This window comes from Ambystoma mexicanum, chromosome 13 (genome assembly GCF_040938575.1).
Source record: "Ambystoma mexicanum isolate Mex_15411 chromosome 13, UKY_AmexF1_1, whole genome shotgun sequence".
Classification (NCBI taxonomy): Eukaryota; Metazoa; Chordata; class Amphibia; order Caudata; family Ambystomatidae; genus Ambystoma; species Ambystoma mexicanum.
Window position 1 is genome coordinate 253,053,554 of NC_090938.1, and position 18,240 is coordinate 253,071,793.

The 18,240-nt window shown below is 49.3% G+C and overlaps 1 protein-coding gene across 1 annotated transcript in view; it reads left to right on the forward strand.

Moving 5' to 3' along the window:
* The window catches only part of LOC138521151 (antileukoproteinase-like), a 79,932-nt gene that overhangs the window by 25,379 nt on the left and 36,313 nt on the right, over positions 1 to 18,240 (forward strand). The window contains exon 2 of the mRNA XM_069633729.1: positions 13,672 to 13,866. Coding sequence (XP_069489830.1) covers positions 13,672 to 13,866 — 195 coding nt within the window. The remainder of the gene's footprint in view (positions 1 to 13,671; positions 13,867 to 18,240) is intronic.

Genomic DNA, 18,240 nt, shown 5'->3' on the forward strand with positions numbered 1-18,240 from the left:
ATATGTTCCAGCATGACAAGACTTATCATGCCTTCAAAGGTAGAAACCTTATAACTTTCGACCCAGCCAGTCAAGTTTTTTAAGAATTCGGTTACATAAGATACCCAAGTACCACCTTCTTTTTTCTTATACTCTCGGAATCGTTTTAAATATTGGGCAGGAGTATTTCCAAACTTTAAAATTAGAGTTTGCTTTAACATTGCGAAATCCGCTCGCTCAGCCTTCGACATTTCCATAATGGCAATACAGCCAGAATGGGATAGTCTGCTGAGTTACGAGGAAATCTTATCAGCATTGTCAACTAGTTGAACTTCACATGCATACTGAAACGTATTCAGCCAGTCCATAATGTCATTCTTTTCCTCATACACACTGAGCAGATCTTTTGGAAACTGTGGATGAGAGGAGGCCCCAGACCCATGTCCAGGACCCTTGGATCCATTTGCAACCTGAAGCTTGGCCAGTTCCAACTTGTGATCCCTGTCTTTCTGTTTTTCAGCCTGTTCGATTCTTAGTTTGGTTATGTTGAACTCAAGCTCCTTCTGCCTAAACCGCAGCTCTTGCTTCTTGAATTCAAGCATGGCCTCCCCATCGACACTGGCCGAGGAAACATTAGACATCTCATCCTCCCTTTCCTCGTGGTCGCGGTGGATCAGTGCAGCGGCAGAACCGTCGGTTCTACCAGTGAGAGCAGCCCCACCTCCTTCCGCACTGTCCTCAGAAGTTATAGCATCAAGCTGCGCTTCTTGCCACGCCATGATTCTTTGGATCATATCCAATTTGGTACCTTGAGAGGAGACACCTCTCTCCGCACACATCTTTTTCAATGTTTCGGATTTAGAAGCATTTAAAGTTAACAAGGTATTTGTTTCCATACTGTTAGATAGGACTATGGCCTTTTTAAAGTTATACTACGACAATTCACTACGTGTCCTGGTAGGAATAACTTGAAATGCCTTCGCTCGTGTGCAACACTGGGTACCTTCAGTCGTATCCCACTGCTGTACACCACTTTGTTAAAACAGATTTCTGAACTCTGTCCTGGAGGCGCAGAGGTTCAGAAGGCTAGCCTAGTTTCTTGGAACAGGGTAACCTCTGGACAAGCCAGATCAATCAGGGTAGCGATCGTGGCGGTCAAGACTAGGTCTTAAGAGGGGTGAGGGTGACTGAAAGCCCGCAATGAGCACACAAAGCAAGGACACTTACAAATTACTCCAAGCAGGTGTTATATTAAAAATATATACACATTTATTACAAGGCCTTTGTAACATTGACCGTAGCGAGAAATCACAATAAAACTCCAGTAAACCAACACATACCAAACCAATACAATATATATACAAATACAAACGAGTCTAACGAGTTAGACGCACGAAATGCGTAGACCACCTACATGGGGAGGAAAACAGGCAGTGCGAATAATAATTAGACCCAGTCCGTCTTCAGAGGCACCTAACTAAAAGGAAGTCCGAGCCCTACGAAGAGTGGAGCCTTGTGCTCAAAAGTACCTCCACACGCCGGTGCCAACGGGCAAAAAGGGGAGTCTCTTCGAGGGAATCAGGCAGTTTAGTTCGGTGAACAAATGAAGATGAACAGAGCTCCGCGACTCAAGCGCAGCCTCCACTGTGGGCAGAAGCAGAGCGCGAGTACGGAAAGGCGTGCTGTTAGACACAGCGGGGAAAAGCTATGGGCTCCTGCAGGAGGGCGACCAGGCCCTAGCGATGCTACTCACCGGTCCCCGATGCCAGCAGACCCAGGCTTCTCCGCGTCAGTTTCAGTGCTGGCGGGTTCAGATAGGAGCAGGGTACGTCTCGGCGTCGTGTAGATTCCGCAGCAGCAGAAGTTGAGTTGAGGACGTCCCAAACGCAGTGAACCCGCACAGTTTGTTACCACAGCAGGGCAACGGAGCGGCCGTGTGTATTTCAGCCAAATGTACACCACTCACTTCAGACCTGGGAATGCCAAGTGTACGAATCGTGTGAGAGTGACAAGGACTTGTAATACAACACAACCTGACGGCGGTTACAGAGCAAGGCTCCTGGGTATGCTGGTCAGTCTGCTGGATGGCCCAGAGACACTTCAGAAGGCTTACGTGCAGGAGATGGTGAAGTTGCCTAGTTCCCACTATTCCAAGGGTCGAAGTACCAGTACAGGCCTTCTCGTTCGATCAGAGGTAGAAAGGGTTTCACAAAGCGACAGCAGTACAGGGGAGCAGTCCTTCAGCGGGTCACCAGCGATTCCTCGGTTCAGCTTCATGGTTGCAGGATACTTGGCTCCGGTATTCCTTTGTTCGTGAGAACTCAGGAGATCGATATGGTAGTGGCGTTTCCAGCCCCCTCTTATACACGGTTCCCTTCGCGCCAAAACGGAGGGGACCCAATGGGAGTTCCGCTCATAAAACACTCACACCATCTGTGGACCTCATCACGGACCACGGGGGTCCCAGGCATTCACACCACCCTAGACTCTCTGGCGCCCAGGATGTGTATTGGGACCAGACATCCCAGCCCCCATCCTGGAGGCACACACAGGCCTGTAGAAGCCTGCGAAAGCATCTGTGTTTCGTGGGAAAGTACATGCCCAAATAAAGAAGGCCCCGGGTCGACTCGACCTGGGGGAGGTGAAGGGGGCAAGACGGTCAGCGGACAGGACAAAGAGCCTCATGGTCTGGCCATTTGGGAGCCAGGCCACCATTTTGGGCTAAGCGCGAGAAACGCGCTTAAAACGCCAAAAGAAGCGTGGATGCCGGTTACAAAGAAGAAATGCGGTGAGTAAGCGCGGTATGCGGCGTCTCTAGATGTTTCCACGCTAACCTGGAGTGTCTTTTCCCTCTTGCAGATGGATGAGAAGTTCCGAAGACAGAGTTCCCCCAGAGCGGCTGGGATTCAGGTAAATGTTTGAAGCTTGTACAGTCTTTAAAAATAAGCGAAGATTTGCTGAATGCTTACTAATGCCTTTTTTCTGTTCTTTTCCCTTTTCCTTAGGAAGCGGCATGCCGGGATGGGAATGACACTGCCGAAGATGCCTGCAGAACAGAAGAAGCGATGAATGATGGGCAGAAGTGCTGCAAGGTAAGGCTGTTCCTAACAGTGTTCTTGTTCTTGCAGGAGCTGACCGCAGAAGAAAGATGCAGGCCTACTGGAGACCGATCCGAACACGGTGAGTGTCACGCTGCAGGTGCAGAAAACACAAAGCATGTTTCTCAGCCTGGGCGTGGCTTAAATAGTCTCTGGGTATCCCAGGTGTCTCTGGGCTGAACCACACCCAAAAGACTAGACTGCACATGCAGTTCTGGGAACCGAAATATGTGGGGGCATCCATCTTGTCCCCATCAATGCACTACAAGTCCAATCCCCAATGTTATCCTATGGGAGTGAGTGAGTCTGTTGCCACAAGCGCCAAGTCTGACTCCAAGTCTGTCTTTGGAGGGATGGAGAGGCCCTTGAGGGCCATGTAGGTGATTGTGGCCTGGCTCCAGTCTGACATCTTGGAGGGCTGGGGACATGAGGGGCAGGAATCATGACACCTGCTTCCCATGCCCTCAGCAAGTGCCCCCTCCTCTCGGAATGCTCCACCCCTCAGGTCCTCTAACCCTCCCAAGCCCTCTCCCATCCCGCCAATACTCATAATTTTGTGTTATACACTTTCATTTGCATTTTCTTTTATAACTGCGGACATCCCTCTGAATAGCCACAGTTATGAGAAAACATTTGAGCTCAGAACTTCCCGAGACCCCCCAACTCCCAATTTCTCATGGTGTCCTATTTCCACCTTCCCACCTCTAGCCTGAGGCTATTTCATCCCTTTTCCCTGCCCAAAAGAGCATTATTTCCACTTGTTTTCTGGTAGCCGCGGTTATTCCTGTAAAAACCGCAATATCTCTCGCTTTGTATAAAAGAAAAACTGTGTTTTTCATTTTTAAAAAGTCTCTCTTTTTCAAAGCACCATGAGAAATATAGCTATCATTTTGGGAGAAGGAGGCCCACACATCTCTGTCAAATATTTTAAAAATGAATAAATGCAATAACCCCAGACCAGTCCCAGAAATTGAGTCAACGCTTCCTGCTCAAGATTTGTCATACCTGGTCCAATTCCGTCCAGTTATGCACTGCGCAGATGATTAGACTTTTTCTGTATGCGAACATTAATGGGGACTAGGCTGAAACTGCGTTTTTAACTTTCTTAATAACTTTTTCATTGTTTAACAAATATTTCCCAAAATATCCAGTCACAGGGCAGTGATGGAGTTGGATGGTGGGGGAAATGAGGGGCCGGTGGGGGAGGGTGGAACAAACGTACTGTTTGCAAAATTTCAGATAAATCCGTCATGAGAGTCGAAAGTTATTAGCAATTAATTTTTTGGCTTTCCTATGTATCTTGATACTCAACTTAACCGTAGTGCAGAGACCACAATACGATAATATATATAACAATAGGAAGAGCAAATACATCTCGTAATGAACCGGAAGGAGACTAGCAGTAATGAAGATCCTACCAGGTGCATGCCCAATTATGGGCACATGGAAAATTCGCTAGCTCCACAGGAATAGGGAGTGCTGAATAACTGGGGTAAACAAGAACCCATTGAATATACAATAATTGGGTGAAAATGCATTTGAAAACCCTTGAAAAAGATCATCTGGATCAGAACACGTGTTGGCTTTTTTTGTTTTACGCAAAACTACTATAGCACAATTAAATATGACACAAGGAACGTGTTTCTCTGAATGACTACACCTGACCACCTGTGCTTATAACCACCTGTGTATTAGCGCTGTATAAATGTCCCCCACTCCTCACCTTTAACTGTCCCCCCTCCCTAGCTGGTCAAAACTCTAACACTTCATGCACTTGCACTAGGAGAAATGCCTCAGGCCTAGTATGATAGTTTTGCTGTTTAGATTATTCGGAAACTTCAAGGCCTAAGAATGAGTTACTGTATTCCCTTGTTCCCTTCCCACCTTGAAACGATTTGAAGCACTCCACATGTGCATAAGCGTTGTATAAATAAACAATTACAATTACAACAGACCATTATATCTGAGATCAAATGGTACTTGAGTGCATATAGGCAAAAAATAACTTTAACCATTGCCGTCTGTGGCACTGAGAATGACCACTTTCTGTGCTAATGCTGCTGTCCTATTCACCAGGAGTAACTGTAACCTAGTGGAGAGAGAATAGTATTTGTATGCTCAATTCTATATATTTCACGCATTTACCAAGCATTTCAAGAAAATCACCCATGAACCTGTATCCTCCATCGCTTTAGTTTCCCCCAAACCACCCGATTTAGAACTAATTTTGAGCAGGATACTCATGCGTTGTTCATACATGATGACAGAATTGGTAAACCCAAAAAACACACGACCTACTGAGCTTAACTACCATTCTCTTCTTGATTAAGGGAACTACCCTAGACTTGGCCTCCTCTACCAACTCCAGAATGTGTACCCGGGGACCTGAAGTATTTAACAATCTATCTATCCTAGCAAGATTGCCATAGCCTATCCTGGGAAACAGCGCGCCCATATTTAGAAAAACATGTAAACACCTGAGGCTCAACAAAAGGGTTGGAGTCATCCCAGCCAGGGAGGGAAGGCCTACAGCATACATTTTGCAATGCAGAAAACATCTGTTTGATCTCTACCACCTGAGAGGGACACCACTCCCTGGAAGTAGGACGTGTAATGCAATCTGGGAGAAAAATGTGCTTCCCCAAAGTGTCCTTGAGACCAGAAGGGCCCAGAGTCCCCTGCCTCCTCCATATCCAGAAAGAGAGGAGCGCCTAGCTGTGGGTATCAAGAGCCACCAGGAGTTTTGCACTCCTAGCCGGATTCTGAACCTCCTCCAGGGCCAAAGGTCCATGAGCACCATGAACAGCTATGTCATGGATTTGTCCAGGCACCATCCCTTCCCTGGGGTTACCAGGCCATGGAACCCTAACACGACAGTCATTGGCCCGTTCAGGCTGGTACCTTTTCGCAGGGGACTTTTACACATGGAACTTTGTTCCCACATCAGCGCATACGGGCAGTATAGCTCAGTGGCATTCACGCTTAGAAACCTCTTCGGTATTAAGCGCGTTATAAAAAAACAATTGTAATAATAATAATAATAATAATAATAATAATCATTTTCAGACCCTAATTCCTGATCCTTTGAAACTATGATGCTGGGATTATTTGAGGTCAATTGAAGCATGACCGTGGACTAAATGGATTGAGGAGGAAAAGTGAACTTGGAATCCAGAGCTTTATCAACAGAGGTAAGGCATCTAGTGACATGCAGTGGCACTTGTGACATGTCACATTAGGCTCCTGGACTCTAGTGACATGCAGTGACACTTTGTGACATGTCACATTAGGCTACTGGCATGTAGTGACATGCAGTGGCACGTGTCACATGCCACGTTCGGCTCCTACCCCTACTGTCCTAGACCTGCCTTATGGGTCTGACCATAAAGGAAACACTGTCCCTTACCCCCAGGCGCTTCCCTGCTGACACCCAGATAAGGCACAGAAAGAATGCTTAGCCGTTTTCAAGGTGAGCAGTAAGAAAAGGAGAAGGATCGGTATGTGCTGAAACTGTCCTAGTGCTGCAGGGACCAGTATTGGGAAGTATGGCTGACATATTATAGGGAGGATTACGGATACTGTATGTTTTGATTCAATTCTTACTGGGATTTAAAGGAAGCCTCTCTGCCATGCCACAGAATTTGGTTTGACTGTGTCCATTTTGGTTACCTGAGCAACTGTCCTGATACAGCCCTTGTTGGGGGGCACATGGCTCGAGACGGGCACCAAACCAGTGCTATGATACTTATTATAAGTATCAGCATTTCTGGTGCAGGTACAATGGGCCTCATTACAAGTTTGCAGGTATTCTGGTAGAAAATCTGTCAGAATACCTGCAAGTGCAATTACTGCTACCAGCACTGGTCTGCCGGTATTACCGGCAGATTACAAGTACTGGTATACACAGTAAATCCCCATTCCATGGAGTGCCATACGACTCCATGGGGGGATTTTGCCGGTAATAGAGGCAGTTTTTTGCCGGTAGGTGTCAGATTTACATTCAGCTCTTAGCTGGAGCTAAATCCTTAGCCCCTAGCAGCAAAGGTGCAGTGGCTGGTCTGGTAAAAGTGACGGTAAACGTTATTAGCGGCACATTTACTGTGTACCGGCCAACTCGTAACGAGGCCGAATATTGTTTTGTCATAGAGTAGGTGTTCCTACCGTCAATGTTTTTACAGTGCAGTTTATGAACCACAGAAGGAGCACAAGCTGAGTAGCTCGTCATGGGATTTGGTGCTGTGATCTGCCAGGTGAGCCCAGAGCTTTGCATCAAGTGCTCGATGCATTAAGCTATCTTCCTAACTATTGCGGTGCTTAAACGTAGCAACATGCAGCTCAACGCACAATGGGGGTCATTCCGAGTTGGGTGGTAAGGGAAAAATGATGCCGGTAAAGGACTACCGGCATCGTTTCCCGTTACGGCCCATTCTGACCCACCAGACCGTTATTTACGGCGTCGTAAAGTACGATGCCGTAAATAGCGGTTTAGTGGCGCGCGCCCGACACGCCATGCCGTAATTAGCGGCATGGCGTAAACCGGAGCTGATCCCAAGTAAAGTGGACATGGAAAAAACGGCCTCCACAAGACCGCAAAGTACCTTACCGCCATGGAGTAAATACAGGCATCGCCGAGAAGGTGTTAAGGACCCTGAGCAGTGTTTCCAAGAGGAACAGGTGCACTCAATCAGCACAGGTGGAGGCAATGGAGTCTGGCACAGCACAAAAGGAGCACACCCACACACCACACCCCCTCCCACACGAAGATGATACCAATTGTAGCAGCATTCCTGGAGCTGGAGGCCCTGCTTGCAAGGCAGCAACTACAACAACAACAACTACAACAACCACAACCCCCACCACAGAGGATACACAGGAGGAGAAGGAGGGTGAGACAGGCCCAGCATGCCCTACCGGTGCAGCCACCATTACCACGCCGGCAGCCCCCAATCCCCCGCATCAGAGCCACACCCTTCAACCTCACACCAGAGCAGATCCACACCCTGTACCGGCTTGATTGGGACACCATTACCAGCATAGTGGACATGATATATGATGATATAGTGAGCCGCATAGAAATCCGCACTGCCATCCCCCCTCTACTGAAGGTAGTGTCTGTGCTCCACTTCCTTGCCACAGGCAGCTACCAGCATACAGTGGGGCACATGCATGGCATTTCACAGCCCATATTTTCACGAATACTCAAACAAGTTCTGGATGCCCTCCTCACCCACACAAGGGAATACATATCTCTACCCCGTACTCCCCAGGAGATATATGACACCAAAGCTGCCTTCCATGCACTGGCAGGCATGCCAAATTGCATAGGTGCCATCGACTGCACCCACGTGGAATTAGTGGTCCCGCATGCCATGGAGGTGCCGTATCGCAACCGCAAGCAATACCACTCCATCAACGTCCAGATGGTGTGTAATGCCAGTAAATCCATCACACATTGCAATGCCCGATACCCCGGATCAACTCATGTCTCCTTGGTCCTGCGGAACTCAACACTACCACGCTACATGGAGCGACATGCCGGACGACGTGCCTGGCTGCTTGGTGAGTAACCTGAATGGGCCATGCCAGTGCATTGGGGCTGTGAGTAGGTCGCCTGCATACTCCACCTGGGTGGGAAAAGGGGGGGTGCATACTCCACCGGGTGGGAAAGGGGGGGGGATGCATACTCCACCTGGGTGGGAAAGGGGGGGATGCATACTCCACCTGGGTGGGAAAGGGGGGGGATGCATACTCATCCCAGTAGTCATCTGCGGCCATGTAAGACTAGTACAATTCTCCACCATGAATGCACACACAATTACCTCCTTTCCACTTCCATGCAGGTGATGCTGGCTACCCTCTAAAGCCGTGGCTCATGACCCCGGTCCGCAACCCACAAAACGGGCACGAGGGGCACTACAATAGATCCCATACCCGTACACGGGTGTTGATAGAGCAGACCTTCGGCCTGTTGAAGGCACGATTTCGTTGCCTCAGCCGGTCTGGTGGGGCACTCATCTACAGCCACGAGAAGGTGTCCAAGATCACCATGGCATGTGTAATGCTACACAACATGTGCATCCGTCGGAACGTGCCACTGCCCCCTGACGTGGAACTGCTAACACCAGATGATGATGAGGGGGAGGAGGAAGGAATGGCAGGACAGCTGCACGGTGCCGATGCACAGGAAGGACGTTCAGTGCGGCAATCATTGATTGGACAATATTTCTGACTCACAAGTCAGCTGAGGGTGTGAGGGTGAGAGGACATTGGGCACTGGGTGTGGGGATACATGTACACCATGCAATGTGCGACATTAAAAGACACAAGCAAAATGAGCAATGTCCACTCTGTTTTTTGGGAATGAACAACCAGTGTATTCAACATTTATGTAGGAACGTGTACAACAAAACCACCACCCTCACCCCCCTCCCCCTCCCCCCCAACTCCCACACACACCCTCACCCCCCTCCCCCTCCCCCCCAACTCCCACACACACCCTCACCCCCCCTCCCCCCAACTCCCACACACACCCTCACCCCCCTCCCCCTCCCCCGCAACAACCCCACAATAGTCCCATCAGTGCAACATAGGCCACATGTGTGTGGCAGTATGGTCATTGTGTACTTCCAGAGCCAGGGGTATCCATGTTCTGGCGGCGGAGTGTGCGCATTGACCGGCGGACAGGGCTGGTCTGCGTGGAGGAGCACTGTGAGGGTGGGTACTCCCACTGGGGCTGTGGTCTGGGGGGTGCTGCCTCCAGGGCATCAGCGATCCGGCCCAGCACCTCACAGAGCCGGTTTGTGTTGGCAGTGATGACTTCGCCCAGGGCCTGCAGGTCATTGTGGCACTCCGACCTGGATTCACGGTTGTCCCGGATAAATTCCTCAATCAGGCCCGTGAGGCGCTGGGAGTGCAATCCATCCATGGCCGGTGTGGCAGATGTGCTCGGCAGCCGTGGTGTTGAGCCTGCAGCCCTTTCGGGGCTTTCTGCAGGGGAGGTGGATCCAGGACTGGCAGGTGGTGCTCTTTGGCCTGTGAGGCCTGGGGTGTCACTCTCCCCGGAGTCGCTGTGTGCAACTTGACTGTAGGATGGGGTGTCTGGGCTGTGTACAATGTCATAGGGCTCCTCCACGTCGGATACGGGAACTGATGTTGGGCTATCTGGCTCCTCGAGGAGAAACATGGCAGCATTCTCCCCTGCCACACTGGACTCCTCTGAGTCGTGGGGCGTGTCTCCGTCGGCAGTGCAGGCATGGGTAGGGGTGTGGGTGTGGGTTGTGCAGCCGCCATGGGGGTTGCTGGTGCAGGTGGTGTTGCCTGTGCCTTCTTCCTTCCTGCAGGTTTACGCTGTCCCCTGGCTGTGCCCCTGGAGGTACAGGGCTGCGTGGCTTCTTGGCCCTCACTTTCATGGCCGCTGCCTGTGTGGGGGAAGAGAGAGATGGCATGAGCTAGGATTTGGGGGTCAGCATTTCTTCAAGCCTATGGTATAACAATGGGATTGCAGCATTTTGTTGACATTTGGGTGGGGAGTGGGACAGTGATCTGGGCTTGGATGGTAAATGCATGCAGGCGTCTGGGTCACTCATGTTGGTGGAGTACTGTGCTGACTCACATTGACTGCCTCTTTGTGTGCTATGGCCAATATGGGTTGGAGCCTTGCACCTGGCATCAGCCTGGGTCTCACTTGTGACGGCATGATTAGATGGGGGGGGGGGGTTCCCATACGTGATGTGACTGCTTGCCCAGCCCTTGGCGGTGGCGGTGCCTTACATTGGGAATGCATTTACTATCTTCACTCATGACACTCACCTCCATCTGCGGATGACGGGGCACTGCACTCCATCTCGCCGACCCCCTCTATGGCGTCAGTGCCCATCATGTCCGCACACGTTTGCTCCCAGGGCATCATCTTGATGGGAGAAGCTGGGCCTCCTCCTGTCTCCAGGGCCTGTGTTCGGTTGGCCGATAGATGGCCCGCACCCTGAGACGGAGGTCATCCCACCGTTTCCTGCAGTCCCTCGTCGTACGGGGGGTGTTCCCTACGGCGCTCACCCTCTGTGCAACCAAGTCCCAGATCTCCTTCTTCCTGGCAATGGTGGGCCTATGCATGTCACTGCTGAATACTATCTCAGCATTTGCGTGCAGGGTGTCCACCAGGACCTGGAGCTCGTCCTGCGTGAAACGCTCCTTCCTGATGCGGGCGGCACCTTTCTTCAGTGCTTTCGGCATGATACTGGTCAGTGATGGCTTTTTTAAGGGTCAAAATATACCTCCGGGTACTGTATTAAGAGGATGGCAATGGATTGTGTTTTTAAAGATGGCCGCCGCGCTCCTTCCCGTTCCTGTGCGATGACGTAATTTCCGTATCCGTTAATTAGCGGTGACCGTAATTTACGGATACCGTAAATTACGGTCACCGCTAATAACGGACAGCGAAGCTTCGGTGGCGGTGTTGTATTGACCGTCTCGCTTCATGCCGCTAAGGGGTTTTACGGGCCCTTTAGCGGTATGCCGCTAGGGGATTTACCGGCATGGCGGAAAGGTCGTGCCCGCGAAGTCGCAATGGCCTGTAAATTGCGGCATCGTACCAGACCGGACTCGGTCTTTCCGTCATGCCGGTAAAAACCCATACTTACCGCAAAACTCAGAATGAGGCCCAATGGAATATCGCGCATGGTGGTGGTGCTAACTTACCCAGTGGGGCTAATTCCACTTGGCATGTGCATTGAATGTCTTGTAAAAGCGTGCACTAGACCAGTGAAAACATGGCGCTGCACTATTTATTGTCAAAATGGGGCAGTCTCTTGCGCAGTTGAGCACTACAAGTGTAAACAACACAGTACTCTTGGCAAAACATACTTAATTTGCAGCATCCAGCGGAGCTTTTGTAATCTAGCCCAAAGATCGTAGTTACATGATGGTAAAAAGAGAAAGAGCCCGCACAGGCAAGAAGACGGTTAAAGAGAGAACAGCCCTTTAACTAGACAGGGTTGGTTCCAGGCTTTAGGGGTGAGGACATATACAGAGGATATAGGATGAGGGCAGAGGCAGTTCACTGAATCTGCGGTACTAAACCGTGCGACGAAGGGACATCTAAGTAGAGGCAGTCAAAATCTGCTCAACAAATATGACAACCTGTATTTGTTCGAAAAAGGGTACTCTCTGCAGGGAACGCCTGCACGTGTGCAACATACGGTGAACATGTCAATTACTATTTGTCACTATACTGTTAAAGAGCACAAAATAAACTGCACTCGCTATATAATGTTGCTTTCGCCATTCCCAGCATTAGTATGCAAGCCACATAAACCGCCCTGGCTACACACATACTGAGTGCACCCAAGCACTATGTACTTACCTACTCGCTCCACTGACCAGACTACGGTTCCCGAGAGCGTTCATCCCACAGCGCTTTGAGATCATACCAATGGTGTAACAGGCGCTATGCAAATGGCCAATACCATAACATAACATTTGTGAATGCTAAGAAATCATGGGCCTCATTACGACCCTGGCGGTAGCCGTGCTGGTAAAAACAGCATGGCTGCCGCCAGGGTCGTTTATTTTTCCAGCACCTGGCAATGGGGAATTACCGGGGCATTGCAGCCCCGGCAGTCCCGGTAATTCCCCATAGCCAGACACCAGGAAAACGTACTCCCCATTCCCATGTGAGTCTCATAGGACTCAATGGGAATGGCGAGGATGGATGCATCCGTCAAGGTCTGCAAGCGGGTGCCTTTCTATCGGCCAAGTCTGTCGTTGCGGGCGGAATGGCACCCGCTCGCAGAACTCCGAGTATGCCGATACGGTAACCACGGTGCCAGTAGCTTACCAAAACCGTTGTTACCGGACCAGCATACTCATAATGAGGCCCAGTATCCTTCTGTGTGACTAGCCTATACTCGTCTCCTCCAATGCTAGCAGGACTACCTCACTGAGTTCAGCCATTCCACCTTCCTTTATTATTCTGTGGGCCTAGGAAATTCCATAGGCAGAGAAAAAAAAATGTCTGGGTATTTTCTGAAATCTACCGAGAATGTTCTAAATATTTGTCCATTTGGGAACTTGCAGTTTTCTCCAGAAAAAGCAACCCTGCAAATCGAACTGCCTACAGATGTAAAGAGGGGCCGGACTATGGGTGTAATTAGGGGAATGTAGGGAAGCCAGCCCTGAGGATGAGAAGTGAAAGGTATCCAGTGAGAAGCAAGGGCTGGCGAAAGGAGTGCTGCAGGCAGGAGATGAACAAGTGGAGAGATTGCTGAAAAAACTACACAACGATGGTGACCCCTCTCTCTCGTCGTCTGCAATGTTACTTGAGGTTGGGGCAGTTAGGGGACTAATGGAGGTGTGGGGTTTGCTGGCTGTGAAGCTTTCTGATTGTACTCCAGCTTGGCACAGGTTTGTGTTGGTCATGGTTTTGCTTACTGCCAAATAAGCTGTAGGTACGAGCTTCCTCTGCTTGATACCAACTCTCGGGGAATGTGGATCTGCGGCTGGGGCACTATGCCTGCTCTTCATCTTCTTTGGGAAAGGCCATCCTGGCCACTGCACTAACTCTTATGTGAGCCCTGTCTTTTGCCCCCTTGTCCTACAGGTAGTTTATCATTAGAGGAGAATGAGTCTCACTGCCCCGGCCACACGTCCAAATTCTACACTCTGGGCACCATCTCACCATGTGTCAACGGGACCAACGGCACCATTAGCAGCTGTGCCAAAGTAGCAGACTGTGCCAGTTCCCAGAAATGCTGCCAAACAACCTGTGGGTACCAGTGCGTGAACCCCATCCCAGGTAAGGCCTGCTCTTGACTACAGGGAAGGTGCTCTTTACCTTCAGGAGAAATGTAATAAGTCTAATGTTTTACCGCTGACGGTTCCACGGTTTTCCAGAGCCACTATTGGAGGGAGAACCTTCTCAGTGGCTGCCTCTCCGTTCTGGAATTCGTTGCCTCTTTCACTATGGGCGACCAGTGACCTTCTTGCCTTTAGAAAGGCTCTGAAAACGTTTCTATTCAACTAGACTATGTGGCATTCCTACACATGCTACTTTGCTACTTTATACATTTGGTAATTAATAAACAAATAAGGTGGTTCTGTCAGAGCCCTTCCACTGACCCCTTTGCCATACTGAAGGCGTTAACCTGGCTTTTCATAATGACTCAAATAGCTCCACCAATATCTTTTGTGATATAGAAACAATCCCTGGAATAGATTTGGCTGATGTCTAGGCAATGTACCTGCTCTTGTTAGATACTGGCTTCATATGCCCATGGAGGGCCATCATACTTCAGGAACTTGCATGCAATGCACTGATAGTCCCATCATTTGGCAGCTGTAGCTATCATACACAAGGATGTGTCATAAAAGAACAGGTACTCACACTATTTTCAGGTCTTGTTGTCCAAATCCCCACATGCTCACAAGTTTGAATATTGCCACCAAAAGCATGGGCACACACAACTGCCATTTAATAGCCAGGTACTCGCACCAGTCTCAGAGACATGCCTTATGTCCATTGCAGTCAGATCTCACATTATGGTTCTATGTCATGAGCCCGCCCATCAGACGCCACTCCAAAAAAGCCTGCCTTCTACAGGTGGGATTTTACTGGTATTATGGGAAGAGGGGATTCAACCCCAGAGCCCCCATGCCCTACGCCTATGCTCATCCCCTGACCCACCGCGACCTGCGTGGTTGCTCACCCCACCCCATCCCAGCCCAAAGAATAAAGCTGCTACTTTAAAGTGTCTGAAATGAATCCTTGAAGAGTCTGTTCTTATTAAAGCTGAGTTCAAGTTTGCAGAGTGGGTGTGGTCTACTGGCTAACTCCAGATTTTCGAAAGAGAAATCTGAAATCAACCCTTAGTTTCACTTAGTTGATCACAGAAGCTCTTTAGGATCCAGTTTGAAAGTCACTTCATTGAAACAATTAACAAAGAGAACACGGGACTCAGGGCTCAAATGGAGGGTACACGGGGGCCTGCTTCAATTAACTCTCATCAGTATGTACCGCCACCACACAGAATTTAGACAATAGAACAGGGCGCATCCATGGAGCCTTTGACATTTAATTAGGCTGGCCATAGGAGGAGGAAGGTGTTGCCCTTCTCCTCTGGATGTTTTCGTGCACCCCTTGCTGTCACCTGTCAAATGTGACAGAGAGGACTGCGCCTGTAGGCTGTGCCCCACAGAGTACACTGGACTATGTGTTTGTTGTGCAGCAAGCATTAGAAAATGTTTGCGGATTAGTCCCACACATTTTCGGAGGTTGATCTCCCATCATTCCATTTCCTAAAAAATCATCAAAAAAAGCCCAGGCGAGCGCACACTTCCCGTGCGGATGGTCGAATCCCTCACAACAACAACAAAGAAATGGGGGCTTGCAGTAAGCATTTCTTACAATTGAGATTACCCCAGCTAAAGCAAGCACGCGGGTCCCACATGTGAAAATATGGGCATGTGGGAAGTTACATGCGCCCATGCACTGCACTAGCCTTATTTCTATGAATCGACTGGAAATATGGGCGTGTGGGAAGTCGCATGCGCCCATGCATTGCACTAGTCTTAGTTCTATGAATTGACTGGAAATATGGGCATGTGGGAAGTCGCAAGCGCCCATGCATTCCATAAATATGGCGTGTGGAAAGTCGCATGCGCCCATGCATTGCACTAGTCTTAGTTCTCTGAATTGACTGGAAATATGGGCGTGTAGGAAGTCGCATGCGCCCATGCATTGCATAATTATGGCGTGTGGAAAGTCGCATGCGCCCATGCATTGCACAAGTCTTAGTTCTATGAATTGACTGGAAATATGGGCATGTAGGAAGTCGCTTGCGCCCATGCACTGCACTAGCCTTATTTCTATGAATTGATTGGAAAAATGGGCGTGTGGGAAGTCACAAGCGTCCCTGCATTGCACTAGCCTTAGTTATCTGAATTGACTGGAAATATGGGCATGTGGGAAGTCGCATGCGCCCATGCATTGCATAAATATGGCGTGTGGAAAGTCGCATGCGCCCATACACTGCACTAGCCTTAGTTCTATTAATTGACTGGAAATATGGGCGTGTAGGAAGTCGCTTGCGCCCATGCACTGCACTAGCCTTATTTCTATGAATTGATTGGAAATATGAGCGTGTGGGAAGTCACACGCGCCTTTGCATTGCACTAGCCTTAGTTCTATTAATTGACTGGAAATATGGGCGTGTAGGAAGTCGCATGCGCCCATACACTGCACTAGCCTTAGATCTATGAAATGAATGGAAAAATGGGCATGTGGGAAGTCGCAAGCGCCCATGCATTGCATAAATATGGCGTATGGAAAGTCGCATGCGCCCATGCATTGCACTAGTCTTAGTTCTCTGAATTAACTGGAAATATGGGCGTGTAGGAAGTCGCATGCGCCCATGCATTGCACGAGTCTTAGTTCTATGAATTGACTGGAAATATGGGCGTGTAGGAAGTCGCATGCGCCCATGCACTGCACTAGCCTTATTTCTATGAATTGATTGGAAATATGGGCGTGTGGGAAGTCACACGCGCCTTTGCATTGCACTAGCCTTAGTTCTATTAATTGACTGGAAATATGGGCGTGTAGGAAGTTGCATGCGCCCATACACTGCACTAGCCTTAGTTCTATAAAATGACTGGAAAAATGGGTGTGTGGGAAGTCACACGCGTCCGTGCATTGCACTAGCCTTAGTTATCTGAATTGACTGGAAATATGGGCGTGTAGGAGGTCGCAAGCGCCCATACACTGCACTAGCCTTAGTTCTATGAAATGACTGGAAAAATGGGCGTGTGTGAATTCACACGCGTCCGTGCATTGCACTAGCCTTAGTTCTATGAATTGACTGGAAATATGGGCGTGTAGGAAGTCGCATGCGCCCATGCATTGCATAAATATGGCGTGTGGAAAGTCGCATGCGCCCATGCATTGCACGAGTCTTAGTTCTATGAATTGACTGGAAATATGGGCGTGTAGGAAGTCGCTTGCGCCCATGCACTGCACTAGCCTTATTTCTATGAATTGATTGGAAATATGGGCGTGTGGAAAGTCACACGCGCCTTTGCATTGCACTAGCCTTAGTTCTATTAATTGACTGGAAATATGGGCGTGTAGGAAGTCACACGCGTCCATGCATTGCACTAGCCTTAGTTCTATGAATTGAATGTTTTTGGTCTTCTTCTGGCCTGGCTTCAGTTCTCTTCTCCTGGGGGGGGGGCGGGCTCCGAGGTGATGTCCATGAGGGTGTGGGGAGTTTATGCTGAGAGGCACCTCCTGGTACCGACCCTTGGCGGCAATGTAAGAACAGCTGCAACTTTTCATTCAGGCTGGACAGGAGTATGGCCTCGCGGTGCCCACATTACCTTCAGGGAAACTGGGTGATTTCCAGGCCTAGGCGACTAGGGCAGGGGGAGAGTCAGTCACATGTCTAGTATACTGGGCTCCGCTTTTCATTCATTCTTCTGAGGTTTATACAAATAATTACAATAGAGATGGTTTATGATATAATGGTAAATGTCAGAGAATCTAAAAGATTGGTAGGGCTGGGACAGAGTCACGGTTCTATCTTCTGTGTGTGATATCTGACCGAAAAGATAGGACCATGAGCGTATGCACATGTATGAACCTATGCTTCCTGGACTGTGAAGAAGGAAGGCAGCAGCCTCTCATTCATAAGGAAATACGCTCAGGATCATGATATGCCCTTACGTGCAAAGGGAAATCGGGAGATCTCTGCGCCTGCCGCTCACCAGACACAACATAAAACTGTAGATACCAGGAATGTATCTGCCAAGATGTTTCAGCACAGGCATGAGGACAAGACATAAAACTGTAGAACCCAGGAACATATCTGCCAGCATGTTTCAGCACAGGCATGAGTGCACACCATAACACCGTAGAGCCCAGGAATATATCTGCCAGCATGTTTCAGCACAGGCATGAGTGCACACCATAAAACTGTAGAGCCCTGGAATATATCTGCCAGTATGTTTCAGCACAGGCATGAGCACACAACATAAAACTGTAGAACCCAGGAACATATCTGCCAGCATGTTTCAACAAAGGCATGAGTACACGCCATAACAGCGTAGAGCCCAGGAATATATCTGCCAGCATGTTTCAGCACAGGCATGAGTACACACCATAACACCGGAGAGC